The sequence below is a fragment of the Lepeophtheirus salmonis genome, chromosome 14 (genome assembly GCF_016086655.4).
Source record: "Lepeophtheirus salmonis chromosome 14, UVic_Lsal_1.4, whole genome shotgun sequence".
NCBI classification, from domain to species: domain Eukaryota; kingdom Metazoa; phylum Arthropoda; class Copepoda; order Siphonostomatoida; family Caligidae; genus Lepeophtheirus; species Lepeophtheirus salmonis.
Window position 1 is genome coordinate 3,272,913 of NC_052144.2, and position 27,548 is coordinate 3,300,460.

General features: G+C 31.5%; 3 protein-coding genes across 7 annotated transcripts; all 3 read right to left on the reverse strand.

Moving 5' to 3' along the window:
- Positions 1-3,915: 3,915 nt before the first annotated feature.
- On the reverse strand, positions 3,916-6,785 carry LOC121129314 (protein bric-a-brac 1). The gene is made up of 3 exons (XM_040725026.2): positions 6,604-6,785; positions 4,798-5,510; positions 3,916-4,642 (listed from the first exon to the last, which is right to left on the reverse strand). Exons 2-3 carry the CDS (start codon positions 5,507-5,509, stop codon positions 4,392-4,394), a joined length of 963 nt encoding a protein of 320 aa, XP_040580960.1. The 5' UTR covers position 5,510; positions 6,604-6,785; the 3' UTR covers positions 3,916-4,391.
- Positions 6,786-8,850: 2,065 nt separating this feature from the next.
- Positions 8,851-13,584, reverse strand: LOC121129313 (zinc finger and BTB domain-containing protein 24). 2 transcript variants are annotated; one of them, XM_040725024.2, is made up of 4 exons: positions 13,016-13,584; positions 11,754-12,180; positions 10,951-11,676; positions 9,252-10,872 (listed from the first exon to the last, which is right to left on the reverse strand). In XM_040725024.2, exons 3-4 carry the CDS (start codon positions 11,660-11,662, stop codon positions 10,613-10,615), a joined length of 972 nt encoding a protein of 323 aa, XP_040580958.1. In that variant the 5' UTR covers positions 11,663-11,676; positions 11,754-12,180; positions 13,016-13,584; the 3' UTR covers positions 9,252-10,612. The 2 variants fall into 2 exon arrangements, with proteins under 2 accessions (XP_040580959.1, XP_040580958.1); XM_040725025.2 differs by lacking the exons at positions 9,252-10,872; positions 13,016-13,584 and adding an exon at positions 8,851-9,083 and having other exon boundaries at positions 11,754-12,482.
- Positions 13,585-24,076: 10,492 nt separating this feature from the next.
- LOC121129312 (uncharacterized) lies at positions 24,077-27,548 on the reverse strand. Of its 4 annotated transcripts, XM_071893334.1 has the most exons (5): positions 27,442-27,548; positions 27,322-27,380; positions 26,127-26,848; positions 25,741-26,022; positions 24,077-24,579 (listed from the first exon to the last, which is right to left on the reverse strand). In XM_071893334.1, the coding sequence occupies exons 3-4, from the start codon at positions 26,845-26,847 to the stop codon at positions 25,772-25,774; spliced, it is 972 nt and encodes a 323-aa protein (XP_071749435.1). In that variant the 5' UTR covers position 26,848; positions 27,322-27,380; positions 27,442-27,548; the 3' UTR covers positions 24,077-24,579; positions 25,741-25,771. The 4 variants fall into 4 exon arrangements, with proteins under 4 accessions (XP_071749435.1, XP_040580956.1, XP_071749433.1 ...); XM_040725022.2 differs by having other exon boundaries at positions 24,077-26,022; XM_071893332.1 differs by having other exon boundaries at positions 27,322-27,520.

Genomic DNA, 27,548 nt, shown 5'->3' on the forward strand with positions numbered 1-27,548 from the left:
TGGTTGCATTTAAATTAGCTCATGTCAAGCTATGAGCAATTCCCTACTTTTTATAGGTGGGAAGAATTCGCTTCTACCATCTGATGCTTGGCCTTTTTTTCTGATTTGCGATACAAAATAAAGGTAATAACGAGAATAAATTGAATTTTCTGTAAATTAATTATAATTGCCAATGCATCTTCAAAACTTTGACATTATCGTTTTATCTACTGTTTTATTTTTACTACTCGATGAATGTGGGTAACAAATACGAAATTAATTTTTCCCCAACCAATATATAATTTATATTTAATCAAAGGTATACCCTTGAAGTTGAAGGAAGGGCCATCATCTACTTATTATGGATGTCATTTATGAATTGAAGGAGAATCCAGGACAGTATCATACAAGTCTATTAGTAATATTGCCGCTATTTATGTTCATATATGGCATCCATATTATGTGACTCACACATAATATGTCAATAAATATCTCTGTAAATTATGTTGTTGTTTTTTTTACAGAATAATTTACTAACTTTTTATGGTCAAATAAGTTAAATCAATAGAGTATTTATAAGAAAGTACTTTTACAATTAAACTAAAACCAGCTATATAGTCAACATTGACATACTATGTGGATTATGTTTTCAACTCTTACTTATTATGGGTGGATTTATTATTTAGACATTAAATAGAGAAAGAAATATTAATTTATCAGTGGACTAGCGTAAGTATCCGACATTGTGTGGAGTAATTAGGAGTCAACAGACAAACTCTGTTTAATAAAATAAAAGATAACTCTCTAACAAATCCTCAGTGTTACTCACTGTTTTTCATGAGCATACTCAATACTTCAATGTTTTATCCTTATGAGTTATGAGTAAAAGAAGAAGAATAACAGCTTGAGATTTTTTTTAATATGATGTACTTTAGTACCTAGAACGCTTACTGGTTGTGCTACACACATTTATTGCTAAACCTCATCTAAAGTAATATATATTATTTTTTATATGTACGTCCCTCTTCCTTTCTTTTTTAAATGAGCCAAAATGAAAGTACGCATTACATATATACATCTCATTTTTCACTCAATTCAGTCAAATTGCGTCAACTCACTGAATACTCAAATTGTATCTCATGGTCACATAATGAAGTGCCCTAATGTCCTGAATGGAACATCCTTTCAGATTAAAGGAAGCAAAAGTTGATGTTATTATAAATAACCAAACGTGAGGATACAAACAAATTTTGCTTCACAAATATAGATATTAGGAACAATTTACATTAAATGCTTTTGAAGAATCAAAATCCAAGTTATAACCTTTATGAGTTAAAATTACGTAGAGTCAGCTCCTTAAAAGCATACAAATAAGTTTCAACTCAGGAAAACTAATGAAAACATCTGAAAGGAAAATATACTGAAGCTTTGTTTAAATTTCAAATAACTCAAAGTGGATCGCGGTCTGGATCAAAATATCCATACATTACTTACATAATAATTTACACAATGTTTTGTTACCAGTGTTCCGAACGTTGATTTGTTGAACAAATCCAAACAATTTTTGAGTAATCCTAAACTAAAACGGAAAGAGGAGACAAGATGGTTCAAATAAAAACTAAACAAAAACTAAATTATGAATTATGCTCCGAATTCACGTAACCTCAATCAAAAAATATGGAATATAAATACCCTTCGTTGATGATTAGAGTTATGTATTTTTGTTTTAAAATAACTTTTATAATTTTTTAGAGCATAATTATGATTCAAATACTATGAATTATTGTTTTAATTAATATTTTAGGGTTCTAGTTAAATCTAAAGAAAAATACATAACCTTATCCTAAACGTTGACTTCTATACAATTACATTAGAAGAATCTTAGCCAAAAGACGTGATAACAATGAACTGTGCAAAAGAAGTTCAAAGTGCATATACAAAATTTAGACGAATCAGAATTAGAGATAAGAAAAAAAATTCTTAATTGATATACAAGACTCCTCTTTTACTTACAGTATCTTTAGTTACATGCTCCACAAACCGTATAAATGAACATTACAGTATAAGTATTACAAACACTCAATCTTATCTAAGAATTGTCTTTGAAGTCCATAAACATAGTGCATATTTCCTTCTCTTGGAGTGACCGGGTATGAAACCTACACAAATGGAGTTGAAGAGAATAACTTCTCCCGAGCACGTTCTACACTGAGCTACGTCGTTCCATAACGATAATTTTAGCGTAGCCTTGGAGTTTGAAATAATTGGCAAACTAGTTGGGGTTCTCTACCAAGATCCCATTTTCCCGGAATTTGTAGAGGTTGGATACATAGAAAAAGGAGTTAAGGACTACCCAAGGTTAATCATGTAATCGGGCTTGCTAGAATTTTCAATCTGATGTATTGTACCGATTGTTGGGTAAAACAGGCAGATTTTGACAAAATACTCAACCACTCATAGTCTATGACGTCACTATTACTAGAATGTTCCATTTAATGTATCGTACCGACTGCTGAGTAAGAAAAACAGATTGTGGTAAAACACGAAACCCCTTATCTACTATGACGTCAATATTAAAAGCGTGGTGGAAGTCAAACATTAGTCGTACACACGTTATGGTATAATCTGGTATTTCTATTAACCTTGCCCCTTGGTACTACCTTAAAAAATCATATATTCTTTTTGTGTTGGCTAAATAAATTGTAAACTATGCTCTATATCTACTCAAAAGTTTCGTATTTTGAATATATTTCGTGTTTTTGAAAAAGTGCAAAACGTACTTTACATTTTAGATGTCTCGAATTTCTATAAAAAGCGTTGTTTCATGGATTCTAGTGATGCAGGAGCTGATTTTCAGTCCGCAGGTCGGTTAATGTATTTTACAACACCCAGCTCTATCAAAAATTAGCTCGTTCGACACTCAATATTCAAGATTCTTTGTTGTGAGTGGGGCCAGGTTACGGAGTTCAAAGTAATGGTATCCGTTGGTTGTAAATACCCAACTCGCTCACATATTAGATATAATGATAACAATGAGAGGTGAGAACATGTGGGCATATAAGAAAAACATAAAATTTATTATTTCTTTTTAAAATATAAAAAGAAATGATTAAATTTCGCAGTATTTATTATTTACTAACAGGATCCCATATTTCCTGGACGGTGTTACCTCGCCAGCACAAAAATATACACTTTATTTTCTTTCTGAGCTGTCTATGTGTCTGGTTCTTTTCTTGTAACCAGTGTTCCGGAAGTTGATTGGTTGAATAAGAATAAGCTCTTGTTAAGCTTTGAATTGAACCATTCCCAGCAATGATTGAATAATAATTCTATAGTCTGGAAGAATCGGCAATCTGCTAATTGATTCTAGGCTTTTTATCTGTTTCAATTAGGAGTAAAGGTTACTAGATACAATATATGTAGGTGTAACGAAGTGCTAGATAAAATCCATTGAGAACAAACCAAGAGAAAAAATTATATCTCAGACCGAGAATAAACACCAATAAGTAATATAATACCAATTAGTAATTAGTCCATAGTAAGACAATCGAAATTTATATAACAACAAACGAGTTATTAAACAGATGGATAATCATACAGCTTATGAAAGAAAATAAATACAAATAAAAAAATACAACTAACCTAACCAGAGCTAAGGAGTCGGATTTGTGGAGTTGAAGTCAGAGATTTTTTTGGTGGAGTTAGAAAATGTGTAATTGATAAGTTTATTTCACAAATTTCAAACGTGCTCTGTGATCTATAAAATAACAATTCTCGAACACTTGTAAAGTCCTAATTATTATGTTTCGTAGAACATAGCCACTAGCCAGGATAGCTCATTACTTAGTATTGACGTTCCTCGGTTACGAGTGCATAAATTATGTTCAGAAACTTATGAATCAACTATATAAGTCCAATAACTTTTGATCCATTTCATTTGTTGTTCGTCATATTAAATATTTTCTTTATACGGTGCACAATTATTTCAACATATAACTAATAATTACCAATAGCTATATTTATAGACTCAAATGACTGAATAGTACTAATATAAAATGAAAACATAACACTTATTCGTGTATAAAATATATTATTGTAAAATAGTGTGTTGGATTCATACACATTCAAAATACTGAAGTCAGAGTCGGACATGTAATGTACCAACTCTGCAGCCTTTCACATAATAGTAATATACATATACCTACCTACATTATACATAATATGTAGGACCAGTGGCGTTACAAGCTCATTTGGGGTGGGGAGCTTAAGGCTTAAAACAATTTATTTCTGTTTTTAAACAAAAGCATTGATAATTTTAGAGGCTAAAATGATGAAAGCTAGCAACGCCCCAGTGTAGGACAAAAACAAGGATGAACACAGCGTGTCAAATAAAATAAATTAACAAATAATAATTATGCTGCAGTGGAAAAGTAGACGGGCTCACTCTTATGCACTCTTACAACATGCTTCGACAATGATTCCCTCGTTTTAAATAGTCGCATACATTTATCACATGAGAAGCCATCAGTAACAAAATGCCTTGCTTCTATATGTTTTTTTACGTTGCGTCTACAAGCAGATGCATAAGAACATTTTAAACATCTAAATATGTTGTTTGCATCTCGAGGTGAAACATATTTGAGAATCTCTGCATCAAGTAATTCTGAAATGATAAATAGCTATAGGTAAGAATTGATTTATTTTATTTTTGTAGGAGGTGAGTTAAAGAATATAGCACTTAATTCAAACAGAAGTACTTAGGTACTTAGTTATCAAGTTATCCTTAAAATTAAATACTAGAAAAATAAAAATAAATACCATTTCTTAAAGCTGATGGATTTTTATCTGCACTACTAGTTGTTTCTTGATTCGAAGTTTCATTAGATTCAGGTTGAAATGAGGAGTCATATGCCCCTTCGTCATTTTCAGTTCCTTGATAATCCACATTGGAAGGTTCTCCTATTATTGTGCTAGATCCCATAGGAGTAATATCCTCTATCTCAGAATCCTCATCTGCCTCTATTGTATTAAGAGCAATCCTTTTGTTTTGTAAATGAAGGGGTGGAGAGGATTCCCTTTTCACTTCATGGACTGGCTTATCTTCTGTAGTGGACAGGGATCTTTTCAACGGAATTGGCTCAAACTTATTGACTCCATTTGAGGATTGAGGGGATTGATCCTGCATGAGCCCATTGACTTTAAGCTCTTGAGCAATGGATAGGAATTGATCCAGTTCATGGGGTTTGATACGTACTTCTCCATTGTACATGAAGCAAAGTACGGACTCCAAGTGATTGAAGTCGATTCCTCGTAAATACAGAAGCGGATGTTGATGAGGAATTGACTTAATCAAAGATCGGAAAAAGGAGGAACAGGCGCTGAGAATCACTTTGTGTGCCTTAATGTGTTTTGAGCCACAGGCAAGGGTCACGTCAAAGAAATCTTCATCGTTTCGAAGTTGAGAAAATCCAAATTTTATGTTGGACTCGAATTCATTCCAACGAAGACAAAGCGTTTCACTCGACCCCATTCTTTAATAAAGAAAATAAAGTATCAAGAAAAGAGATGGCTCGTTAGGTGCTTCTATTTCTAAAGATTACTATTATAGAATTGAATGGTATTTTTGAGGTAGGGGGTATAAAAGCTCAAATTAATTATATAGAAAGTTCCGTTAATAAACAAATCAGAAAATCAAACTTGATTTTTAACTTGTTTACTCTTCATTAGACATTCAAAAATGTAGAAAAAATCAATCAAGTAAGACTTTGACAGATCAGTGATATGACTTAGATGTGAGTATTCTTGCAAGAAAACTAATTCAGGGGACAATATATATGCTTTCAAGGTGGAACGAAATAACTTTTGGCATGATAATTATTTAGTTTTATTAACTACTTAGAAGTATTATTCCAATTTCTCTATACAACACACAAAGATGTATTGTTTAGCCCAACTTTTAAAAATAAAATTTTCTTCAAGTAGTGGTAAATATTTATTTAGGTCGAAAATTTTACCATTTGGGTTATCAAAGCAAGCATCCATACTCAAAGTAACCTCATAAGCTCACAATTACTTTGACATACAGGTTTGCACACATTATATAATTGTTTTTAGAAATCAAGGACCCTTATAATTTGGAATAAGGTAGATCGAATGCCATTGTTAGCACGAGACGTGATTGTAACGGCTTGAGATTTAACTTGGAGATGAGATAGAATACATGAAAATTGTAGATTAGTGACCTATCCCACCTTTGCTAAATATCAGCAATTCATAAATTATAGATAATGAATTCGAAGCCTCTTTTAATTCAAATTTCATAGACGTTGTAATCCTTTTCTAATGAGAGAATTAACGTTTTCAACTAATTGCAACTTTTAAAGCCGTTTGAGGGCATACATAATATATAGTTAGTATTATTTACTATTTAGAGGATTTGGATTTCACTTTAAAACATGTCATGTTTAGTCAATTTTGTCTTAAAGATTATACATTATAGTTGAAATTTGAGTATTTTAAGCTTCTATTCTAGAAGGAAGTAATAAACATTCCACCATGTAACGTTCATTTGTCATGGAATGATCATTTCGTAGAATTTTGACAATCAATGAATACATAACTTACCTTCAAAAGCAAATTGAACAGAACCACAACGTTTGTACAAAGGATATCGATGATTTATACTAATTTTATAATATAATTATGCCAAAAAGCTGGGAATGAAATAATAAGACAGAATATATCCGAAATGAATTTAATTCATTGTTTGTTTACTTTCAGTTTTATTTCGTTTTCTCTCTCTTTCTATTTTTTTTTTTTCCAGCCCTACACAATTATTTAAGTGTTTCGCGTTAGGGAAGACAGATATCGATTGTCAATTAATATATCATTAAGCATTAGCTTAGATTAAACCCTGATTATCAGTAATAATTATAATCTAGATCCTAGAATTTAATAAACAAGAAATATAATAAGTATAAACAGTCCATTTTATTGTTGTTTCTATTTAAACTCCATCTTTAGATAACCAAATAGCATTGTTTACAAATAATTGTGGCTTCCCTACAACAGACTTAATTATTAGCTCTCATTCCATTGTGATTATACGTCGTTGGAATAAAATATTAATATTAATAACAATGCTAATAGAAACACGTTCATGTTCTTTAATATTCTAGTAACATTGATTAACAATATGTTTTCAATACAAATTTAATTATAATCACGTCTAGCTTATTTTACTTATTCTCAACCTCGACTGTCAAAAGGTAAATGAAAATTTAAAAAAAAAACATGGTCTTCTGTATTTTTCTTGTTGGCAAATGTTAATTATTATTTAAAGAATATTTATTAATTATTATAAACATTGGACTGATAATTTCATCAAGACAGAGTATGAAATTACAATAATTATATACAAAGGTACAAGTTGTCAGAATTAATATGTAGATTTTCGGTTTCTTTTTTATATCACGCCCATTCTAGACTGAATTTTCATCATTCATAAATCATAGGATATGTAACTAAAAAGTAATACATCTTTTGAGTTCATAATACGTAGAGTCAGCTACTTTGTATTATCAATTAAGAGTCAACTTATTGAAATTAATGAAAACAGCTCATAGGAAAATACATTATTACATCTTTGTTTATTTAAAAAAGCTATCCGCGAATATTATAGTATGTAACTTAAATTAATATGATTTTAGTTATTGGCGATTATGTAAATAAAGAGTTATAGTTTTACATATTCTAAGTCTCCTCCACGGCTTTCTTTCTCCTTTAAAAAAATCGTACCCACAAATATGTAACCGCTAGAACCTGAACCAACAAAGTCGAACCGAGACTGCAATCGTTTGCTTATCAGTTTCGGTTCTTGGACTTATTTTCGTTTGTTGTATTTTTGGGAATATTCATTATAACCTTTTAATATTCCATCTACATGTAGTTATTTTTATTGTATGACGCAACCTTTCCTCTAAAATGAAACTGAAAAATAAAGGTCTGCTACTAAGCTTGTCGGGGCCCCTATAATATGATAAATATAATGTTTCATAAGCCAGTGTTCCCGAACTTTACTATGCGAAGGCCCTATACTAATACATTTTTAGCTGAGGTCCCCTTTATACGAAACTGTGTCACCCCACCATCCTCTCTTCACGGCCCCCAATTTGAAAACCATTGTCTTAAGCAACCTTAATTTCCAGCGCCCTGTTGGAACTTGGGGCACTATGCGTATAAGATAGCTGCGGCACTATATCTAATATCATTTCCTGGCTCGAATTTTCTAGCGACACCCTTGTTTTAAGTGTCTGTTACCAAATTGAGCCTGTACAAAAAAGAACCGAGACCGTTGAAATGAAAGAACCGGGAACGATAGAACCGCTGAACCTGGCACAACCTTGGTAATAAGCTATTAAGTATAGTACTTTTGCCTCTGTGATCCCAATCAAAAGAATAATTATATTTTTTTTTTGTCGGATGAAAGGTTAATAAATAATAACTCGACTTAGACTGGAATATATTAAAGAGAATAATCAATATAGCTGGGCATGATATTTTCCTTAGTTCGCTGGATACATAAATTTTACTTTAATACATGTTAAAACGGTAAATAAATAGATACGTTGACCTGAACTATTAATTATTGAACAATTTAAAAAATATATATTAGATGATATGCATCAATTCGGTAGTATTAGGTATATTTTTCTATAAATATATACACAAATAATTAATATAGGAGATTACTAGAGTGTAATTCTATTATTTTGCTGACAAAAACGGATGTGATGCTTCGTGACATGTGACCTCTATTTTGTTTAATGTATTTTATAATTAATTTTAGATAATATATAATTTGTTGATTGAACCATGTCATAAATAACATTTTTATCTATTAGAATATCTCCACCTTCATATTGCTTGAACTGTTTGTAACATCTGAGATTTCGAGTATTGGTTGTTTTTTTGCGTTTGTTGATTTGAATATTTTTATGGAGTTTGTATGCACATACATTAACTACTAGAACCATATTTAATCGTTTTTTCAAGTCGCTTCTGTAAATCCAAATTTTTTAATCCAGCAAAAGGCACACATCCATCTTCATTAATTATATTATATGCCAAGTATACACATAGAAATGAAGGAAGAGATATAAATTGTATTTATTGGTTTATAACTAGACTTAAAACTGAGCTCAAAAGAATTAATACTGTGAGCAGAGATAGAATAGTCACCATTTTTCATATATACTAGATAAAGGCAAAAATTAAAGTTTTATAGCGTTTATTTTAGATAGTAAGATGAACCATGTCAAATCGCACAAATTTGAGAACCAAATATCAATACAGTATCTTGGTGATTTTTTTAGGTATGTTTAAGATATAATTGTAATATGAAATCGTGCAAAATTAAAATAATTCTGATCAGTGATTGCGAAAATATAGCCAGATGTCTTTTTTCTAGTAATTTGATGATGGAAAGCAAAGTGCAAATGTGAATATTTGGACACTTGGAATCATCAAATTAAGTTGAAAATACCCTTATTTTATCAGATTTGTAATGCAAAATTCATAGTATAACTCCAATAAACCAAAGCAAATGTTTTAAATATTACAATTTTCGCCAGTTTCATCAAAGGGGCATCGTCAATGAAATATAACAGATTTAAGTGAGACTGAAATTTCCTAATCTTTTGTTTACAAAATTATAAATAATATTTGTTAATTATGTGGCGCTTCAACATTAAAACAATTTTCACCAAAAATCAAGAAAATCTCAATTTATTTATTTTTACTTCATACACCCCAATATTTCATATCCATAATTGAGTCAATTATAGGCATTGTATTCAAATTTGGGGGATCGATTAAGACACCCAAGATTTTTACATATCGCTTAGAACCTTCATTTGATTTACGAAACTTATATCGGCCCCGATATGGCCTTTCGAGTAAAACATCCATTTCTCATTCTTTTATTGGGACGAACAATTTAGACTACTTTAAGTGTAATTTTTCGCACAACCCAAGGGTTAATAAGAATAACTTGGGGAGATAAATTGATGATAATCCGTCAAAAAATACAATGTAATCCACACTCCATTTTCGAAAAAAATATTCTAAATTGTTTTTGTGTTGACAGGCCAATTGTATCCTTGATGTAACTTTCTATTTAAAAAATTGAAACGTTTTCAGATATTGAAATCGGAGATTCCTAAAAAATAAAAATTGTAATCTTTGAAGCATTTGCGGAGTTAAATTTCTTTTTGTGGGTTTTGCATTAAAAATGGATAAAAAAGGCTAATTTCAAGTCTATGGGATTACTGCTCCTTGTCAAAATATTCACATTTAAAACTTTTCTTTCATAAAAAAATAACTCCTACAATTGGAAAAAAGAGACCGAATAAAAACACCATATATCTATGTAATCACTAATCAAAATCAGTCCAAGTTTTGTAGGATTTCATATTACAATTAGATCTCAAATATATTCAAGAAATAGCTAAATCAAAGATATTTAGTTCACAAGCAGTGTGATTTGACATGCATTGACTCAATAATAAAATTACATGGAAAATATATAAAACCAAAAAACATATATTCAAATAAAAAAATTAAGGAATAATTATCAGGATGCAGTCGTACGAAAGTAGTTGGGCTCACTTTTATGGAATCTCATTACATGCTTTGACAATGCTTCTCTTGTTTTGTACATCCGTGAACATTTATCACAAGAGAAGACTTTAGTATCAAAATGCCTTGCTTTTACATGTCTCTTTAAGTTGCGTTTACAAAGAGACGTATAAGAACATTTTAAACAGCTATACATTTTGTTTGCATCACGATCTGAAACATATTTCAGAATCTCTGCATCAAGTACGTCTGAAACTATAAATTATTGTCAATGTGAGTTGAGGTGTTTTTAGCAACTAATATTAAAACTCTTTGAAAATAACAAATATATACCATATCTTAACGCTAATGGATCTGTTTCTTGATTCAGATTTTCGATAGCTTCAGATTGAAAGGAGAAGTCATATGCGTCCTGATCATTGTCGGATTCTAGATAATCTACATTGGAAGGTTCTCCCATCATTGTGTTAGATCCTATAGAAGTAATATCTTCTATCAATGAATCCTCATCTGCTCCAGTATTAGGAGTAGATATAGTATTCTCTATTAGAACTCTCTTGTTTTGCAAATGAAGGGGTGAAGATGATTCTCTTTTCACTTCTAGGGCTGGAGTATCATCGGTAGTAGGAAGAGATCTTTTCAGGGGCATTGGTTCAATCTTATTGACATTCTTAGATGATTGAGGGGATTGATCCTGCATGAGCCCATAGACTTTAAGCTCTTGAGCAATGGACAGGAATTGATCCAGTTCATGGGGTTTGATGCGTACTTCTCCATTGTACATAAAGCAAAGTACGGACTCCAAGTGATTGAAGTCGATTCCTCGTAAATACAGAAGTGGATGTTGATGAGGAATTGACTTAATCAAAGATCGGAAAAAGGAGGAACAGGCGCTGAGAATCACTTTGTGTGCCTTAATGTGTTTTGAGCCACAGGCAAGGGTCACGTCGAATAGATCTTCATCATTTCGTAATTGAGAGAAACCTAACTTTATGTTCGACTCGAATTCATTACAACGAAGACAAAGCGTTTCACTCGAGCCCATCCTTTAATACAGAACTAAAGAATCAAGAAAAGAGTTAGTCAAGTGGTTCTATATCTCAAATCCCCAAATGGAATCCAGAACTTTAACTTACCTTCAAAATCCTCTTGAATATTAAATACTAATAATAATATTTGTAGAAGGAGTACCGATAGCTAATGTTAACGATATATAATTAGTTAATTAATACTAGATTCTGAAATATGGCGGCAATGAAATCGATAATGAAATCAACAAAAAATCTCCGAAGGGAATTTAATTCATTGTTTACGTTAAGTTTTCTTTCTTCTTCAATTAGTCTTGCACCATTTATTTATAGGTGTTGTAAGCTAAGGGAGACAACTATCGATTGTCAAGGAACATATGATTGGGCATTTAAGATAATTAGCTTATGATTTTTTTACTCTAGCTCCTACAATTAAATGGATAATCAATATAAAAGGTACATTTATTTGTTGGTGCTATTTGAACTCCATTTTTGAATAACCAAATGTCATTGGTGAAAAATGTTTCTGACTTCCCTAAAACAGAGTAAATAGCATTAGATCGTCATTTAATTACGTCATCGGAATGAATATCAAATTGCCTTGAAATACAAAATTTATTCATTATCAAAAATGTGGACCTTTGTTATGAAATAATTATAGCATATTTAATACTAAAACTCCTACCCCAAGATACTTAATTACAAAGTAGGTAGGTTACAAAAAATCAAAAATAACTGAATCAAGAACTTTAAATAGGTTCTTGCGATGTAAATTGAGTGTAGAATTTTGTTGACACCAAAAATGAATTCTATTTGTTTGATAAACCAAGGATCACTATATATACATGGAGAGTGCACTCCTTTCATAAAATACATAGGTTTACATAAACAATCGTCTATAGTAAATCTACGTGGCGTTTGATTGAATAAAAGACTATACGTAGATATACTAAAGATGATTGTTTATGTCAACCCATGTATTTTCTGAAAAGAAGTGTATAGACTCCATCTATATAGTGCTTTCTGGATAAACAATGAGTTATTGCACTTTTTCTAACCCGAAATTAGAATTTTCTTCTCAAACCTCCTCAAAAAATGACGTCACTTGTTCTTTTGAATTTTATGTTTATATAGGTAGATCTTATAGCCTATCATATCTGCTTACGTTCATTTTACTAATTATATTACAACGCAGCCTTTCATTAAATCAAAAGGTTAAAATTCAAATTATAAATGAATAAAAATATCTAAAATATAGTGGGTAATAACAATTTTAAATTATAATAAAAAAAATAAAACATACGAACACACTTCCTTATAAAATAGAATCATATTTTAGGGTTAGATTTAAAAAAAAATTGAATACTTACTGTTAGATAGTACAAAATTCAGAGTTCCATTTCGAAATTAGTAAATATTTTATACTTTTTACTGATAACTTGATCGTCATTTGGTGTAGATAACTCAAAACATTTTTATATGTATTTCTATAAATGACATTAGTACCAGCATCCTCCATTAATTTAATGATGGTTCCTCGGGAATGGACGTGTTTACCCATGTATTTCTCCATAATTTTTTTGAATGTAGATGATTAGCAATAGATAAGGTTATATTACATGCAATAAGCATCTTTGTGAGATCAGAGTTAAAGTCTCATTTGATGTATTCATCATTAACTTGATTTTTTTAGATGAATATCCATGCTCTTGATATGAGATGAGGATAATAAGTGGCGTATAATTCTAGACAGGGGACTAAAGGCACATTTATATCGACAAACCATCTGTTTCTCATCCGGTAAGTATTTTCCAAATTCCTGGGCCTCCATTTTCAGAAATCCAGGCAGAAGGCGAAGTTATTTTAGGCATTTTATTCAGTTCTCTATCGACTATCACCATTTAATATAATATTAATATTCAATAATAAAGGCGGGAATGATAACGTGCTTGATTGATAGAAGAAGATGTATATTATTTAATCAATGATACCATAAGTATTTCTTCTCTTCTCCTCGCACGCTTTTCTATTCTTACCAAAATTATCACCCTTAGTTATAAATTATAATATAACTATAGTTGATAATATTGTAGAGAAAAACGCGTGCAAGGAGAAGGGGGGGAAAAATACATGTGGTATCATTGTTTAAAATACTGATGTGATTATCATCTGCCTGCTTTATTATGATTTTTGAGGGTATAACGAAAGTATTTATTAGCAAAATGTTTCATGAAGATATACTACGTATAATTTTCTTGTTCTGACACCGGAATCCAGTTAAATATGTCATAACTTTAGGATGCAAAACACAAGCGAGACGTGAAGTTTAATCAAAACGATAATCACCCCTCTTCTTCATGTGAAAGTTGTTATATACAATTGTGCACAGGATAGATATATCTCTACCAATGAGATCTAACTAATTATTAATAATAAAGTAAATGTCAAAATCATAAAAGTAGACAATAAATATACTAATAAAAAAATGTTAGAAATAAATCCATCTGAAAGATTTTGAGCAAAAGCTAATTATGTAGTAATGTCCGGCGATATTACTCCTTATTAAGAGCATCAAAAAAGATATTTCCCCCGTTATTTATGCTTATATAACAACATACTATTATTATGATAAAGGATATACGCAATTGCTAATTTTAATGCTACACCCAATGTAACTACGCCCGTTGTTGTGACCATTTAAACAGTTGTATTTGCCTTTTATGAGTTTTCTGAACACCATTTCTTGGAGCCTATCAACCATAGCTAAGCCTTAAGCGATAAAAAAGTAATATTTATTGACTATGTAATATTGGAAAACCTAATGATCGTACCCAAGTCTTTAAGCGAAGAAAATAGTATCAGACAAACTAGTTGCGAACCATCCAAAGCTACTACCCCCGTTGTTGTGACCATTTAAGCAGTTGTTTTTGCCATTTAATGAGTTGTGTATCATTAATTTTTGATATGTTTAGCTAAAAGAGAATCATATTTTATGGTTAGATTTAAAAAAAAATGAATACTTACTGTGAGATAGTACAACATTCAGAGTTCCATTTTGATATTAGTAATTACTTTTTACTAATAACTTGATCGTCATTTGGTGTGGATGACTCAAAACATTTTTAAATGTATTTCTATAAATGACATCAGTACCAAAATCCTCCATTAATTTAATGATGGTTCCTCGTGAAGGGATATGTTTACCCGTGTATTTCTCCATAAATTTTTTGAAGGTAGATAATTAGCAATGGATAAGGGTATATTACATGCAATAATCATCTTTGTGAGATCAAAGTTAAGGTCTGACTTGATGTATTCATCATTAACTTGATTTTATAGATGAATATCCATGCTCTTGATATGAAATGAGAATAATGAGTGGCGTGTAATTCTAGACAGGGGACTAAAGGCACATTTATATCGACAAATCCGACAAACCATCTGTTTCTCATCCGGTAAGTATTTTCCAAATTCCTGGGCCTCCATTTTCATAAATCCAGAGAGAAGGCGCCGTTATTTTAGGCATTTTATTCAGTTCTCTATCGACTATCACCATCTAATATTATATTAATATTGAATAATAAAGGCAGGAATGATAACGTTCTTGATTGATAGAAGAAGATGTCTATGATTTAATATTATATTAAATGGTGATAGTCGATAGAGAACTGAATAAAATGCCTAAAATAACTTTGCCTTCTGCCTGGATTTCTGAAAATGGAGGCCCAGGAATTTGGAAATTACTTACCGGATGAGAAACAGATGGTTTGTCGATATAAATGTACCTTTAGTCCCCTATCTAGAATTATACACCACTCATTATCCTCATCTCATATCAAGAGCTTAAATATAACATCACACTTTCGATTAAAGGTTTTTTTTTATACATGACGTCATGACGTCTCTTCAATATTTCATATTTTGCTCATCAGTCATTGTGAATACTTTTTTGTAAGTCCAATAATATCTATGTCAGTTGATCCATTTTTATAAAATTTTGCTATTTGATAAAAAAGGCATAAAGTTTACCAGATCAAACCCATATTTTACCAGAGATTTACGGAAGTTGATGAAAATTAATTTTTTTTAATGACGAATTTTAAAAAGTCGAATTTAAATGTTTTAAAAGTGTTTAACCTCGATTGTTTTTTACACAATGTTGTAGTTGACAAAAGAAAGTATTCGTAGCCATAGTCAAATTAGTTATTTATGTCTATTAGCCAACTAAATTTGTGATTTAGAAAAAGAAAAAAAAGTTGCAAATAATAATGTCAATGTCAGTCGATCATTTTGTTTTAAAATTTTGATACTTGATGGAAAAAATCCTAAGTTTACTTAATCATATCTTTTTTTTACCGGATACTTCTGGAAGTTTAGCAAAAATAACTTTTTTCAAAAGCCAAATTTTAAAAAGTCGATTTTAAATGTATTAGGGCTATTAAAACAAAACAAAAATTAAACAGAATTGTAAATCGGTCCATAAAGAATAGTTAGCTGAAAAAAAGAAAAAGAAAATAAAATTCACGGAGTTATGAGCGATAGAAAAAGTGTACATGTTAACTTTTTTTAGGAAAAACAAAAAAAACCTCTAAAGGTAGGTATGATAATTTTATTGTGATGCCGTCTAGATAAGGTATATCAGAGTCAGAGACGCTATTATCATGAAAATTTAATTAATACACACGCCTAATGCTGTGACGTCATATATATAAAATATCTAAATGTTATAAATATAAACCAGGGAACACTAAAATGAATCATTCATCATTATCTTGGTGATAGATGAATAAATTAAGGGGAGTTCGAAAAAGTCTTAACTGCGCAATGATTGATTTCCTACATATATGTTGTTTTTGTACGTAAATAAAAGTAACATGAAGTCTTTGCATGAATAGTCATTTAAAGGAATTTAAAGGAAAGGGACCAATATTTATTCTCACTAAAGATACGATATATTTAATCGTTGAGGTAGGATTACTTTATAGTTCCTTAATGAAGGCAACGACAACAAAGAACATCTATCAAGAATTTATTTTCATACCATTCTTAGAAATCTAAATACTATGTCTATCGGAGCCCACTAATCTCTTTGCAATAGAAAGAAATATTGATGTGTTGACAATTTATTGTAACTTCCAAAGTATTTGTGAATTAAACTCATACTTCTTATCAATCTGATTTTTTCTTCTTCATAGAATGTGAATATTTAATACATAATTTATATGATGATATTTTATAAAACCTTTATTGAAGTAATGTATCGAAAATTTCAAAGATAATATTTGACGATTTTTTTTTTTTAATATTCGAAGTAAATTTATTCTCATCGACCTACGTATAAGCAAGGGCGTCCGCAAGATATATCTTGGGGGGACGTTTTTTTGTTCTCCTTGAATTGAATTGTACATTTTTAAAGAATTTAATCTCTCTCCAGACAAAATAAATTCCTTGATTGGAGGGGGGCTAGGCTACTTGTCGATCCTCAATTCGAATCTGAGTCCAACAAGGACTTACAAATATCATTCAACAACATATTTGCAAAATTACCCTCCGTCTTTAATTGCCACACATGAATACTACATCAGTTCTTTAATATGATTGAATCTATTTAGGAGAGGAAGTTCATTAATCAGGAATGATATAATAATGACAACTGCTAAGGAAAAAAAAATAATTTTTCATATTACCAATTCCAAAAAATCAATTCAAATATAAATAGAATATTTACCCTGCACTAATGCTATTTTAAATTAGAAGGTTCTTCTCTTTAAAGCAGTAATTCATTTTCGCTCCCAAAATCATAAAACAGGCAGCTGATATAAAATCCATTACTTCCTTATGTCCTTAAAAGTATGTGTTTTAAGGTTGACTTTGTAGCACTATTATGCTGCAATATGAAGTGGTAGAAGCTTGTATAATAAGGTAAATGATAGATAGGCATGTTTAAAATATTTTTGCATTCGTTCAAAATCCGTAACTCTTATCAGTTTTGCAAAAGTAAAAAGAGGTCATATTCAAAAATGTGTGAATTCACGTTATTGTCTGATTTAACAATTAAAAAACTATAATATTTTTCAATATTTTTAAAAGTTGTAAATGTAAATCTGTTAAACAGTATTACTACGGCAAAGTTTATAAATTCTGAAGAAAATGGACGTATTAATTAAAGTTTGAACTTGTTGAGTACTTTAAAGTACTCGGTGGAAGAGTTCATGTTATATCTAATAAATAGGGTTTTTTTTTTTTTTTAAATTAAAAATGATTAGTTTTATAAACTTTTTTTCTTTCCAAATGCCCCTAATTATGTCACCGTTATATAATCCCCCCTCCCCATTTCCTATTGATCTTTTATAATATTTTGTAAAATTTTAAATAATATTATAAAAACTCAGTCGATGGGCTCAGGTAATGCGTATCCTCTACCTCCAAGCTTGCTCCAAAATAACGGCTAGGTTAATTTTACCTCTCAATCGCTGTAAATTTCTCCAAGCATTGGGAATAGGGATGTTATTGAAAATTAATCGAAGGGTACGAGGCTGCCCTAAAAAGTAAATTTGCTGAACATTTTGAAAAGTTAGTTAGGTCTTCAAAAAATTGGAGTACTGGAGGCATTTAAAATCTCAAAGATCAAAATTATAATTATTTGTGAAGGAAAATTTGGGAAACCTTTGCATGGAACTCAGGGCAGATTTCCAAAATACCCCTCCACTATTTTATTTTTTTAAGTTTTTAAATTGTTGATTATTGTCCAAATGCACACACTTTGGTAATTTATGGCGTGAGAACCTGGCAAAAAGCTACCTAACACTCACCTCTGACGATTTATTTGTCATATATGCTGCTTTCCTCCTAGAGGATTCAGCATCAGACATTAATGCAAAACTATTTCCCATTTATGTATTTTCCATAACAAATTTGGATTCTCACCCATTCAATTGCAGGTGAGAAAAGAATCCGCTGTAATTCTGGAGCAAGAACATTTTTCTGGAATATACGACATGGAGATAAAAAAATCAATTTCTCAAGTAACTTAGGCCACAGAATGACATTCAGAGCCAAATACTTCATTTGACCTCGTCTCAAAGTGACAAATTAGTTTATGAATTGTGTACCGTTATCTGAGTGAGTCCCTTTAGAAAACCCAAAACGGGTGAACCATTTAAAGAATTGCCTCAGCTAGTTTGCGTTGAAGTATCTTAAATATACTGTGCCTCAATCTATTTGGATCATGCATCCATCATCATTAAAGTATAACGGCCCTTAAATTGAGTAAAATCAATATGTATTCTCTCCCACTCCAAGGCCGGGTGAAACGGTATAAACTCGGATGGATGATTTGGGCGGAGTTCTTGGTACACTTTGCACAATTGGACAACGTCCTTAATATCTTGGTCCAATCCTGGGCACCAAATAAAATTGTGTTCTACCATTTTCAGATTGAGTATCGCTCAGCGATTCATGTGGAGCTTATTTAGGTACATTCTACAGAGGAAAGTTGGTACCACGAAAACAATATACCACTTCTTAAACACAGAAAATCCAGTTTCCAAACGTATGCCATTTCAGACACTGCAGTCCAATTTCAAGTTTTTGAAGATTCAATTGCTTTAGAGAGTTAATGTTCCCCTTCTAAATCAGCCAGTATTGTCGACTCTGGGGAAATCACCTTAGATAAGGCTCTTACCATATCTAAGTCAGTAGGATCTGTAAATTGACCAGACTCATCAACCGGAAGGCGAAACAAATTTACAACATAAAAATATAAGAAAATCGTATTTCAGTTGATAAAATTCGTTTACAAAAAAGGAAGATTTCCGTATCTCCAGACCGGAAGGAGCTGGCAGTGTTTCTGAGGGAACATATATGTTTGTTCTTTTTAGAGTGGCAAGATACATCAGAAGCAAACCCGTTAACCGAAACAGCAGTGGCAGATACAGCATGAAAAAAAAAATACACTAACTTATCTTTAGACATAACTTCAAACGTCAATTCTTGTAATCTTTAGCTCTAAGTTTTTTAAATGTCATTTCTTTGGAGGTAGAAACAGAAAAAGTAATACTACTTATATAAAATTCGACCCATTTTATCGCTGTCCTAAAATGATAAGCGCGCTCACGATCATTATTAAAAACAATGAGTGCATTCTCGCTCAAGAATTTTGAACTACGCTCCGAGTAGCGCTAAACTGAGCACACACATAAATAACTATAAGACAGTCGTGTCGGACAGCTCCTTATCTTCAGTATAAGGCACTGTAGGACCCGGGGTCACTAAATCAAAGTCCCTAGGGTCACACCAGTATTTAAAAAGATGGTTACAAATTATCACTACCAGTTCAGCTTTTTTTCCTCTTCTACTTCATCAACATTCTCAGGCACGGAGCTCAGCAAGCTCCAAGTTGGGTAGGAGATGGATCATCCTTATCACCACGTATAGTGTTTAAATACCTTATGTAAGAGAGCAAATTAGTATTCCCACTCGCTCCTTATTGTGAAGGGGTTCAAGCTCACAATGAAGATGACAGACCCAAAGAAGCCAACAATGAAAGTTAAAAACCCAACTGGGAAGAGTCCGAAAAAGCAATCCAAAATAGACAAGTTCTTTGATAGTGCTGCAGAAGAATTAATCAAGCTACAAAAGTCACCCAAAAAATAGTGATAAACAGCTGCTCGTATATTAACAGACAAGCCTCTAAACCAGCAAAATCGAAGCTCAATTTGAGAACATTCCAAATATCCCTTATAACTGAGCCAAATTTCAGTAATGGCACAACGAAAAGTCTCGCTCTTTGAGAATTTACAATTCACGACTCACCTGGGTCAAATCCAAAAACTTGCATACGATTTGCCAACCATTTGCAAGCATGGTCAGTTCCAGAATTTTCAGACAGACATCTGCACGATAACTGCTAACGAGCATCTCTAGTATGAACAAAATTTTTACTGTATATGAGACTTATCTACATATCCTCCAGTTCTACATTCTTTAGGAATATGTGTGAACGATGCTTGAGTTCGGTAGTTGTAGAATCCGAATGATGTTCAGATCGTTTCGTCTTACGATAGCCAGTTCTACAACTAGGAACACAACAAGTCAACATTTTTCTTACATGTTGAATTAGCAGCAAATAAGTATAGAATCACTAAATAAAAATAATTATTATCAGAGCTCACAACCTTCTCCAACGAGGTACACAATACAAATTAAAAAATAAAATAAATAAAGTAGCCTTAAATTGTGCAGTATCTCTATTAATCAGCACAATCCATATACTATAGTTTATCCTTGGCTTATCGTTCAGCCCTTAGAAAAGAGCAGAGAGAATCATGGAGGAGTTTCTGCACCAAAGCAGAAGGTCCAAAAGTTATTGCTCAACTTCTAGGATTTCAAAAAAACGACGTAGAACTCTATTGGTCTTCTTAAAACAGATCAGGGCTACGTGCAGTCACCTGCCGAATCATTATAAGTACTCATAGACACTCATTTCCCACAGTATATACTCAGTAAGTCTTCTAGAACATCCATGCAAGTAAATTATTTTAATATAGACTTCTTGGATAGCAATAAGGTCAGGGAATCTTCCAACTCATTTTGCTCATACAAAGGCTCGCGACATTATGAATTGAAACCAGTTGTACTGTAACAACTTGGGGACAGCATCGTCCCCTATATCTCAGAACTTTATTAAGTCATCCTCATCACTGGTTATACACGAAGATATGTAAAAAAGATAACATCCTGGCCAAAATCCTCGGATCGATAACTCTTTTCAACTTTATGCTTATGGGACTTGAGACAATTTTACACTGAGAAGTTGAAGAAGTTATTCTGCACCACAGCACTAGCCATCTCACGCACCTTCACTCTTCTGTCATCCATCACCATATCATGGATTTTATCAATGATTTCTGGAGTAGTAACCTCAACAAGGCGTCCATAACGTTCAGCGTCACTTGTGTCCATATGGCCACTCCGAAAATTATAAAACTATTTATAAACTGTTCTAATCGAAGGTGCAGAGTCCCCATAATGTTTATCATCTCGTTTTGAATTCATAAAGTAATATTTAATCAACACACGAAATTATTTTTCCTCCATTTTTTCAAAATCACTCCACTCCTTGATTCATCTATCAGATAGAAATATACCAATCTGGCTGAAAGTACTCAACTTATCATCCAGACGAAAATACAATAGCGAAAAACTTAAATGTGGGTATAGTGGGGTTAATCTACATGAACAATTACTTGAAGAAGTCGTGAGACAAATGGAGAAATTACGGAAATTCGGTACTCATCAATTTATTTGGCCTTTCCAAAAAAGGAATTATAATGACAACAAATACCCTTATACAAAATTTTCTGTATGTCAAGGACCGTTACGGAGTTGAATTTATTATGACTTCTCGTTATGATCAAGACTCTCTTGAGAATTTATTTTTCGGTTGTACCAACTTGGAGGCCCCAATGACACCCAACTCCTGTTGATGCACCCATTCGTATACATCTCCTTATGCTTGGTCGACAAACCGAATTTTCTGTCCCATTTGCTCCAGTTCAATGTAGAAGTAAACAAGGAGCTGGAGATACATTGGACGAATCCAACAGGTTTGATCATATTGAAGATGTATAATTCATTACAGCATCGATGGATCATACATTCAATGAAAAAAATTAGTATGAATCTTTTTACAAGCTGAGGATGATCTTCCCTAGTTTACTTTTACAAACCAAGCAATCCAAGACACAGGCTTTGAAGACAATTTTATGGGCAATCAGGGATTTTTTTTTGTTTCTGGATTGCCTACAAATTTCAAGATTTCCTCATTTATCTGAAAAAACAAGTAATTTGAATTCGTCAGTAATATCTCCCTGGCTTCAAAGTGTCTCTAAAGGTGGATTAATGCAACCCTTAAGCATCTAGTAGAAGTTTTTCAAAAAATGAATACCTTTTTAAAAAATTTCATGGAAATGTCATAGAAAAGCTTAATCATCATCTTCAAAAATATAATTTCGAATCTGAATTTAAACTTCCCTCTGAAGTGATAAAAAAGTTTTCAAATTAAGGACTTTAATAAGAATTAAAGTATTGAAAGAAAAATATTTTCAGGATACATTTAAAAAAGAGACCGATAAAAACTCATGATAATGTAATAAAAAATTATCAGTTTGTTTAAAATTTTAAAAGTTATTTTTTAAATTTATTATATTAAATTTAATAGTTTCTGTTAATATTTATTTGAAATTCATTTGATCTTTAAATTTGTATTATTTACTTGTATAATTCAGAAAAATATAAGGTAAGACCTATTTTTAGTATTTTTTTTTTTAAAAAACAACACACACAAACACTTAAAGTAAATTTTAACAGCTTTTATCAATTCCAAAAGAGTTCATTTTTTCTCGAAAGACGTTCAAGAGTCAAATAAATCATTTGAAATGTATTTATAATACATTTGCCATTCATTACAAAAAAACTACAATGCTTCTATTCTTCAAACACAGGAATAGTTATCTTTCAATGGAGGATATTTAAAAATATTCACATGATATTAGGTAAATAAAAATATATATTAAGAAAATTACCTATAATAATTAATTTTTATTTTTAACTTTTTCCAAGACTATTTATAAAAATATAATTTTATATTTAGTTTATTTAGTAACCAAATTAGTTTTTAATACTAAAGACCTACTTTGTGACGTCATTTTGCCTTTTGTGTACTGGTAGGTTGAAAGGAACGTCTCGGAACTACCTTGTCTCTATATATCTTGGAGTCCACGTTTTGCTACCCTACCTTATATTGTATATTATGTTTCTATGTATTTTTAAATCAATTTACACTAAAGATTTTTTTCTTTCTGAGGGAGATGTTATTAGTTATTACCACGACCACCTATAAAATAATGAGCAAAAAAGAATAAAGAGCAGACGCACCAATTTTTTCCCCTTACCTAATCGCTATACATAGTTTTTTCTTTAAACGGATCCTTCTTCACTTATTAATTATTATATATATCTACGATTGACAGCAAACATGTGTGTTAGCTAGGTCAGGGCAAAGCTTTAAAGAAGACTCAGAGTACAATTGAGGATCGACATGAGACTCTTGACAATGTCCTTCTTTCTCGTCACAGCTGATCTAATAAAACGTCATGACAGCTAATCTGCTCTCCTCCAAAACATTTTTCAAATTGTTAGGGTTACTATGTTGGTTTTGGTTTTTTCTTTATAAACATACACAAAATAAACACGACTTTAATCACTAGTTGCAACTTTAGATGGTTGCATTTAAACGTAATATACATAAATTTACTTGTTGGTCTAATCTCTAAATATATTTAAAAAATAGCAGACAGATGTTGGTATGTGGAACAATGTGATATATTCCTAGATTTGGAATGGATTGTTTAATCTAAAGTCAATAAATATTTTTGTTTGCACGTATTATTCTTCATTTATTTTAATTTATATCTAATTTAAAAACTTGAGCATGGCGTAATAACACGGATGACATCACTTTGTAAAATATCACGCCATACTGATTTCAAAACTTGTAAAAGGTCTGAGGTTAGTTTTTTAGACAATTGGCATCTTATTTATTAACATAATTCTGATTAATATCTTCCTGCCAGTCATGTTAAACATTCAATCGAATAAATATGATTTTCAATAGAAATTTTAACATCACTTTTATACTTAACCATGCAAATTTTTTTAGCTAGAACTGCTCAGGATAAAATCCATACTTTGCCTCTTGAATCAGATTAATGGTAACTACATGTTGTAGTTTTTTTATGCTCTCACGGTTAAAATTTAATTTTAAACTTTTTCAAAAAACGACATTTCCCTTATGATCTTGGATAATAATTAATTACTCAATAGATGATAGCATTCGTTTAAATTGTGATATAAATTCTACGAGTCTCTATAACTTTATTTTTGTTGCATTATACCGATACTATTTTCCAAGTGTACTCGAAGTGTTATAATCTATTCTGCCAAATGACAAAAAGTCTTATTTGTTCAATTTTCTAGTGGGAAAATTATTGGTTAATACATCATGAGATGTTGGTTAGCGCTACGGAGACGGACTATTTTCATTATTTTTGTTACAAAATAATATAGATCTAGTATAACAGGTTCTTTACAGCACAGATTAGAATATTTGTGATCAATTTGTACTCCAAAAGCTATAATATGGATTCTAGGGAAACAATTTTCAAGGGCATGAAGGCTTGTGTGCCTTCGAGTGATAGTACCAATAATGAAACAATATTATATGTATGATTTTATCATGCATTAATAGTTTAAATAAAATGCCTAAGTTTTATTGATACAGTGCATATCATATCCGAACGGCCTAATATATAGCATTAAAACTACATACTAAATCGTGTACGCTCATTAAAGAGAGTATTTAGTACAACGAGTTTTTTATATGATTGGAACATTTTAAAATGATCAGTCAATTTCTTATTAGACGCAATCAAATCTTTTCAATCTTGGATGAAAACATAGACTCCAAACCCTTCATCGTCAGTATTCTGTCAGTCTTTCAAAATATCAATCTTGAATTGATAGATTCATTCATTCCAATTTGAACTCTCATTCTTTCGTGTTCCGGGAAGCTCTCATATTCGAAAAGCCCATTCTATATTTATAAATAAATAATATATTTTGTATCTCGGAAAAGTAACACATTATGTTCTTGTTATTGAAGTCAAGGAGTTTGGGGTCTTTGTTTTCATAACCTCAGACAAATGGCTAATCCATCAAAAAAGATCGTTTATATTTACGAACAGGGGCGTTGCTAGTTTTCTTCATTTGGGGGAGCTTTGCCCCAAAATTATCAACACCGTTATATAGGTAATTACTTATATATAGGATAAAAATTTAGATGGGGGGATCTTCATAATCCCTTTTTTTAGTTCTATAAAAAAAGAACTAGCAACGCCGCTGTCTACGAGCAATAACCATGTAAATGATTTTATCTTACTAACTTTGTTATATGAAAAAGTCGTTGATATGAGACTTTCTAAAATGAATGCACATTATACAAAATAGTATTGGTATATATAGACCACAAACATACATTTAAATAAAAAAAAGTTAACGAAAAAAAATCAAGTTGCAGTAGAAAAGTAGATAGGATCATTTTTATGCACTTTTAAAATATGCCTCGATAAAGATTGTCTCGTTTTAAATAGTCCTGAACATCTATCACACGAGAAACCATCAGTTATAAAATGCAAAGCTTCTACGTGCCTCTTCACAGTACGTCTACGGTCAGATTTATAAGAGCATTTTAAACAGCAAAATAGGTTGTCTGAATTACGAGCTGATACGTATTTGAGAAGCTCTGCATCAAGTAGTTCTGAAATTATAAATAGTCAGTATGAGTTGCGATATTTGTAGCGAAACGGTTAAGAGTACTTAATTATCACAATTAATAATAGGGAAAAAAGAACTATAAGATACCATAAGTTAACGCTGATGTACTTCTTTTTATGCCAGACGTTTCTAGAGTCAAGGATTCATTAGATTCAGATTGAAATGAGGAGTCATATGTCACTTGATCATTGTTCGATCCAGGATTCTCTGAATTAGAAGGTTCTCCCATCATTGAGTTTGATCCTAAAGGATCTTCAATCATTGAATCTTCATCTACATCTGTATTAGGAGCAGATACAATATTCTGCAAAAGAATTCTTTTGTTTCGCAAATGAAGGGGTGGAGATGATTCTCTTTTCACTTCATGAACTGGAGTATCGTTTGTAGTGGGAAGAGATCTTTTCAGCGGCATTGGCTCTAACTTATTGACTTCATTAGAGGATTGAGAGGATCTATCTTGTACGAGTCCATTCACTTTCAGCTCTTGAGCAACGGATAAGAATTGATCCAGTTCATGGGGTTTGATGCGTACTTCGCCATTGTACATGAAGCAAAGTACGGACTCCAAGTGATTGAAGTCGATTCCTCGTAAATATAGAAGCGGATGTTGATGAGGAATTGACTTAATCAAAGATCGGAAAAAGGAGGAACAGGCGCTGAGAATCACTTTGTGTGCCTTAATGTGTTTTGAGCCACAGGCAAGGGTCACGTCAAAGAAATCTTCGTCGTTTCTAAGTTGAGAAAAGCCAGATTTTATGTTGGACTCAAATTCATCCCAACGAAGAGAAAGCGTTTCACTCGAACCCATCCTTTAATAAAGAAAAAAGGCATTATTAAAAGTCTTTGTATGAGTTCTTTCTATTTCAAAGTGACATTATTACAGAATTGACATCTATTTTTTTGAGGTAGGACCGGGGTACAACCACAGATTAAGACATTTCAGTTACTAAATATCAACTGCATTCAGTCTCTTTTAATTTCAATTTATCAGAACTCATAATATTTTCTACTGAGAATCGTGACTTTTTTAGAAAGGTAATGATTTTCAGTCCCTATGGATTACTTTGAAACCCTATTTGATGACATACAAAGTTAGATACATCCCCGTGCAGAAATAGCATATGAGCTTAAGTCGAACTAAAGCCTAATTCATTTTTAGTTCTAAATTATACATAACAGTTAAGTAATAACCATTCTATTCTGTGACGTGTATTAATCATTTCAATGATTACTTATTTTCTCATAATTTTGACAATCAATGAATCCATAACTTTAAACTTACCTTCAAAAGTAAATTGTATAGAACCACTACGTTTGAACAAAGAGTATCGATGATCTATGCTTGGGAATTATTTTATGTTATATTTTATATATTTATGCCAAAAAGTTGGGAATGAATTACTTTACTACGGAAGAAAATACAATCCGAAATGAATTTAATTCATTGATTGTTTACTTTCAGTTTTCTCTCTCTCTCTTTCTTTCTTCTTTACAATGTCTTGCGCCAGT

What these genes read in the sequence shown, in the direction of transcription:
- LOC121129314 (XM_040725026.2), bottom strand. Translation starts at nt 5,509, where the DNA reads ATGGGGTCGAGTGAAACGCTTTGTCTTCGTTGGAATGAATTCGAGTCC. An exon ending in TCCATCAGCTTTAAGAAATG is followed by an intron (nt 4,643 to 4,797) that starts GTATTTATTTTT and finishes TTATCATTTCAG; the next exon opens with AATTACTTGATGCAGAGATT.
- LOC121129313 (XM_040725024.2), bottom strand. Translation starts at nt 11,662, where the DNA reads ATGGGCTCGAGTGAAACGCTTTGTCTTCGTTGTAATGAATTCGAGTCG. An exon ending in TCCATTAGCGTTAAGATATG is followed by an intron (nt 10,873 to 10,950) that starts GTATATATTTGT and finishes AATAATTTATAG; the next exon opens with TTTCAGACGTACTTGATGCA.
- LOC121129312 (XM_071893334.1), bottom strand. Translation starts at nt 26,847, where the DNA reads ATGGGTTCGAGTGAAACGCTTTCTCTTCGTTGGGATGAATTTGAGTCC. An exon ending in TACATCAGCGTTAACTTATG is followed by an intron (nt 26,023 to 26,126) that starts GTATCTTATAGT and finishes TTATAATTTCAG; the next exon opens with AACTACTTGATGCAGAGCTT.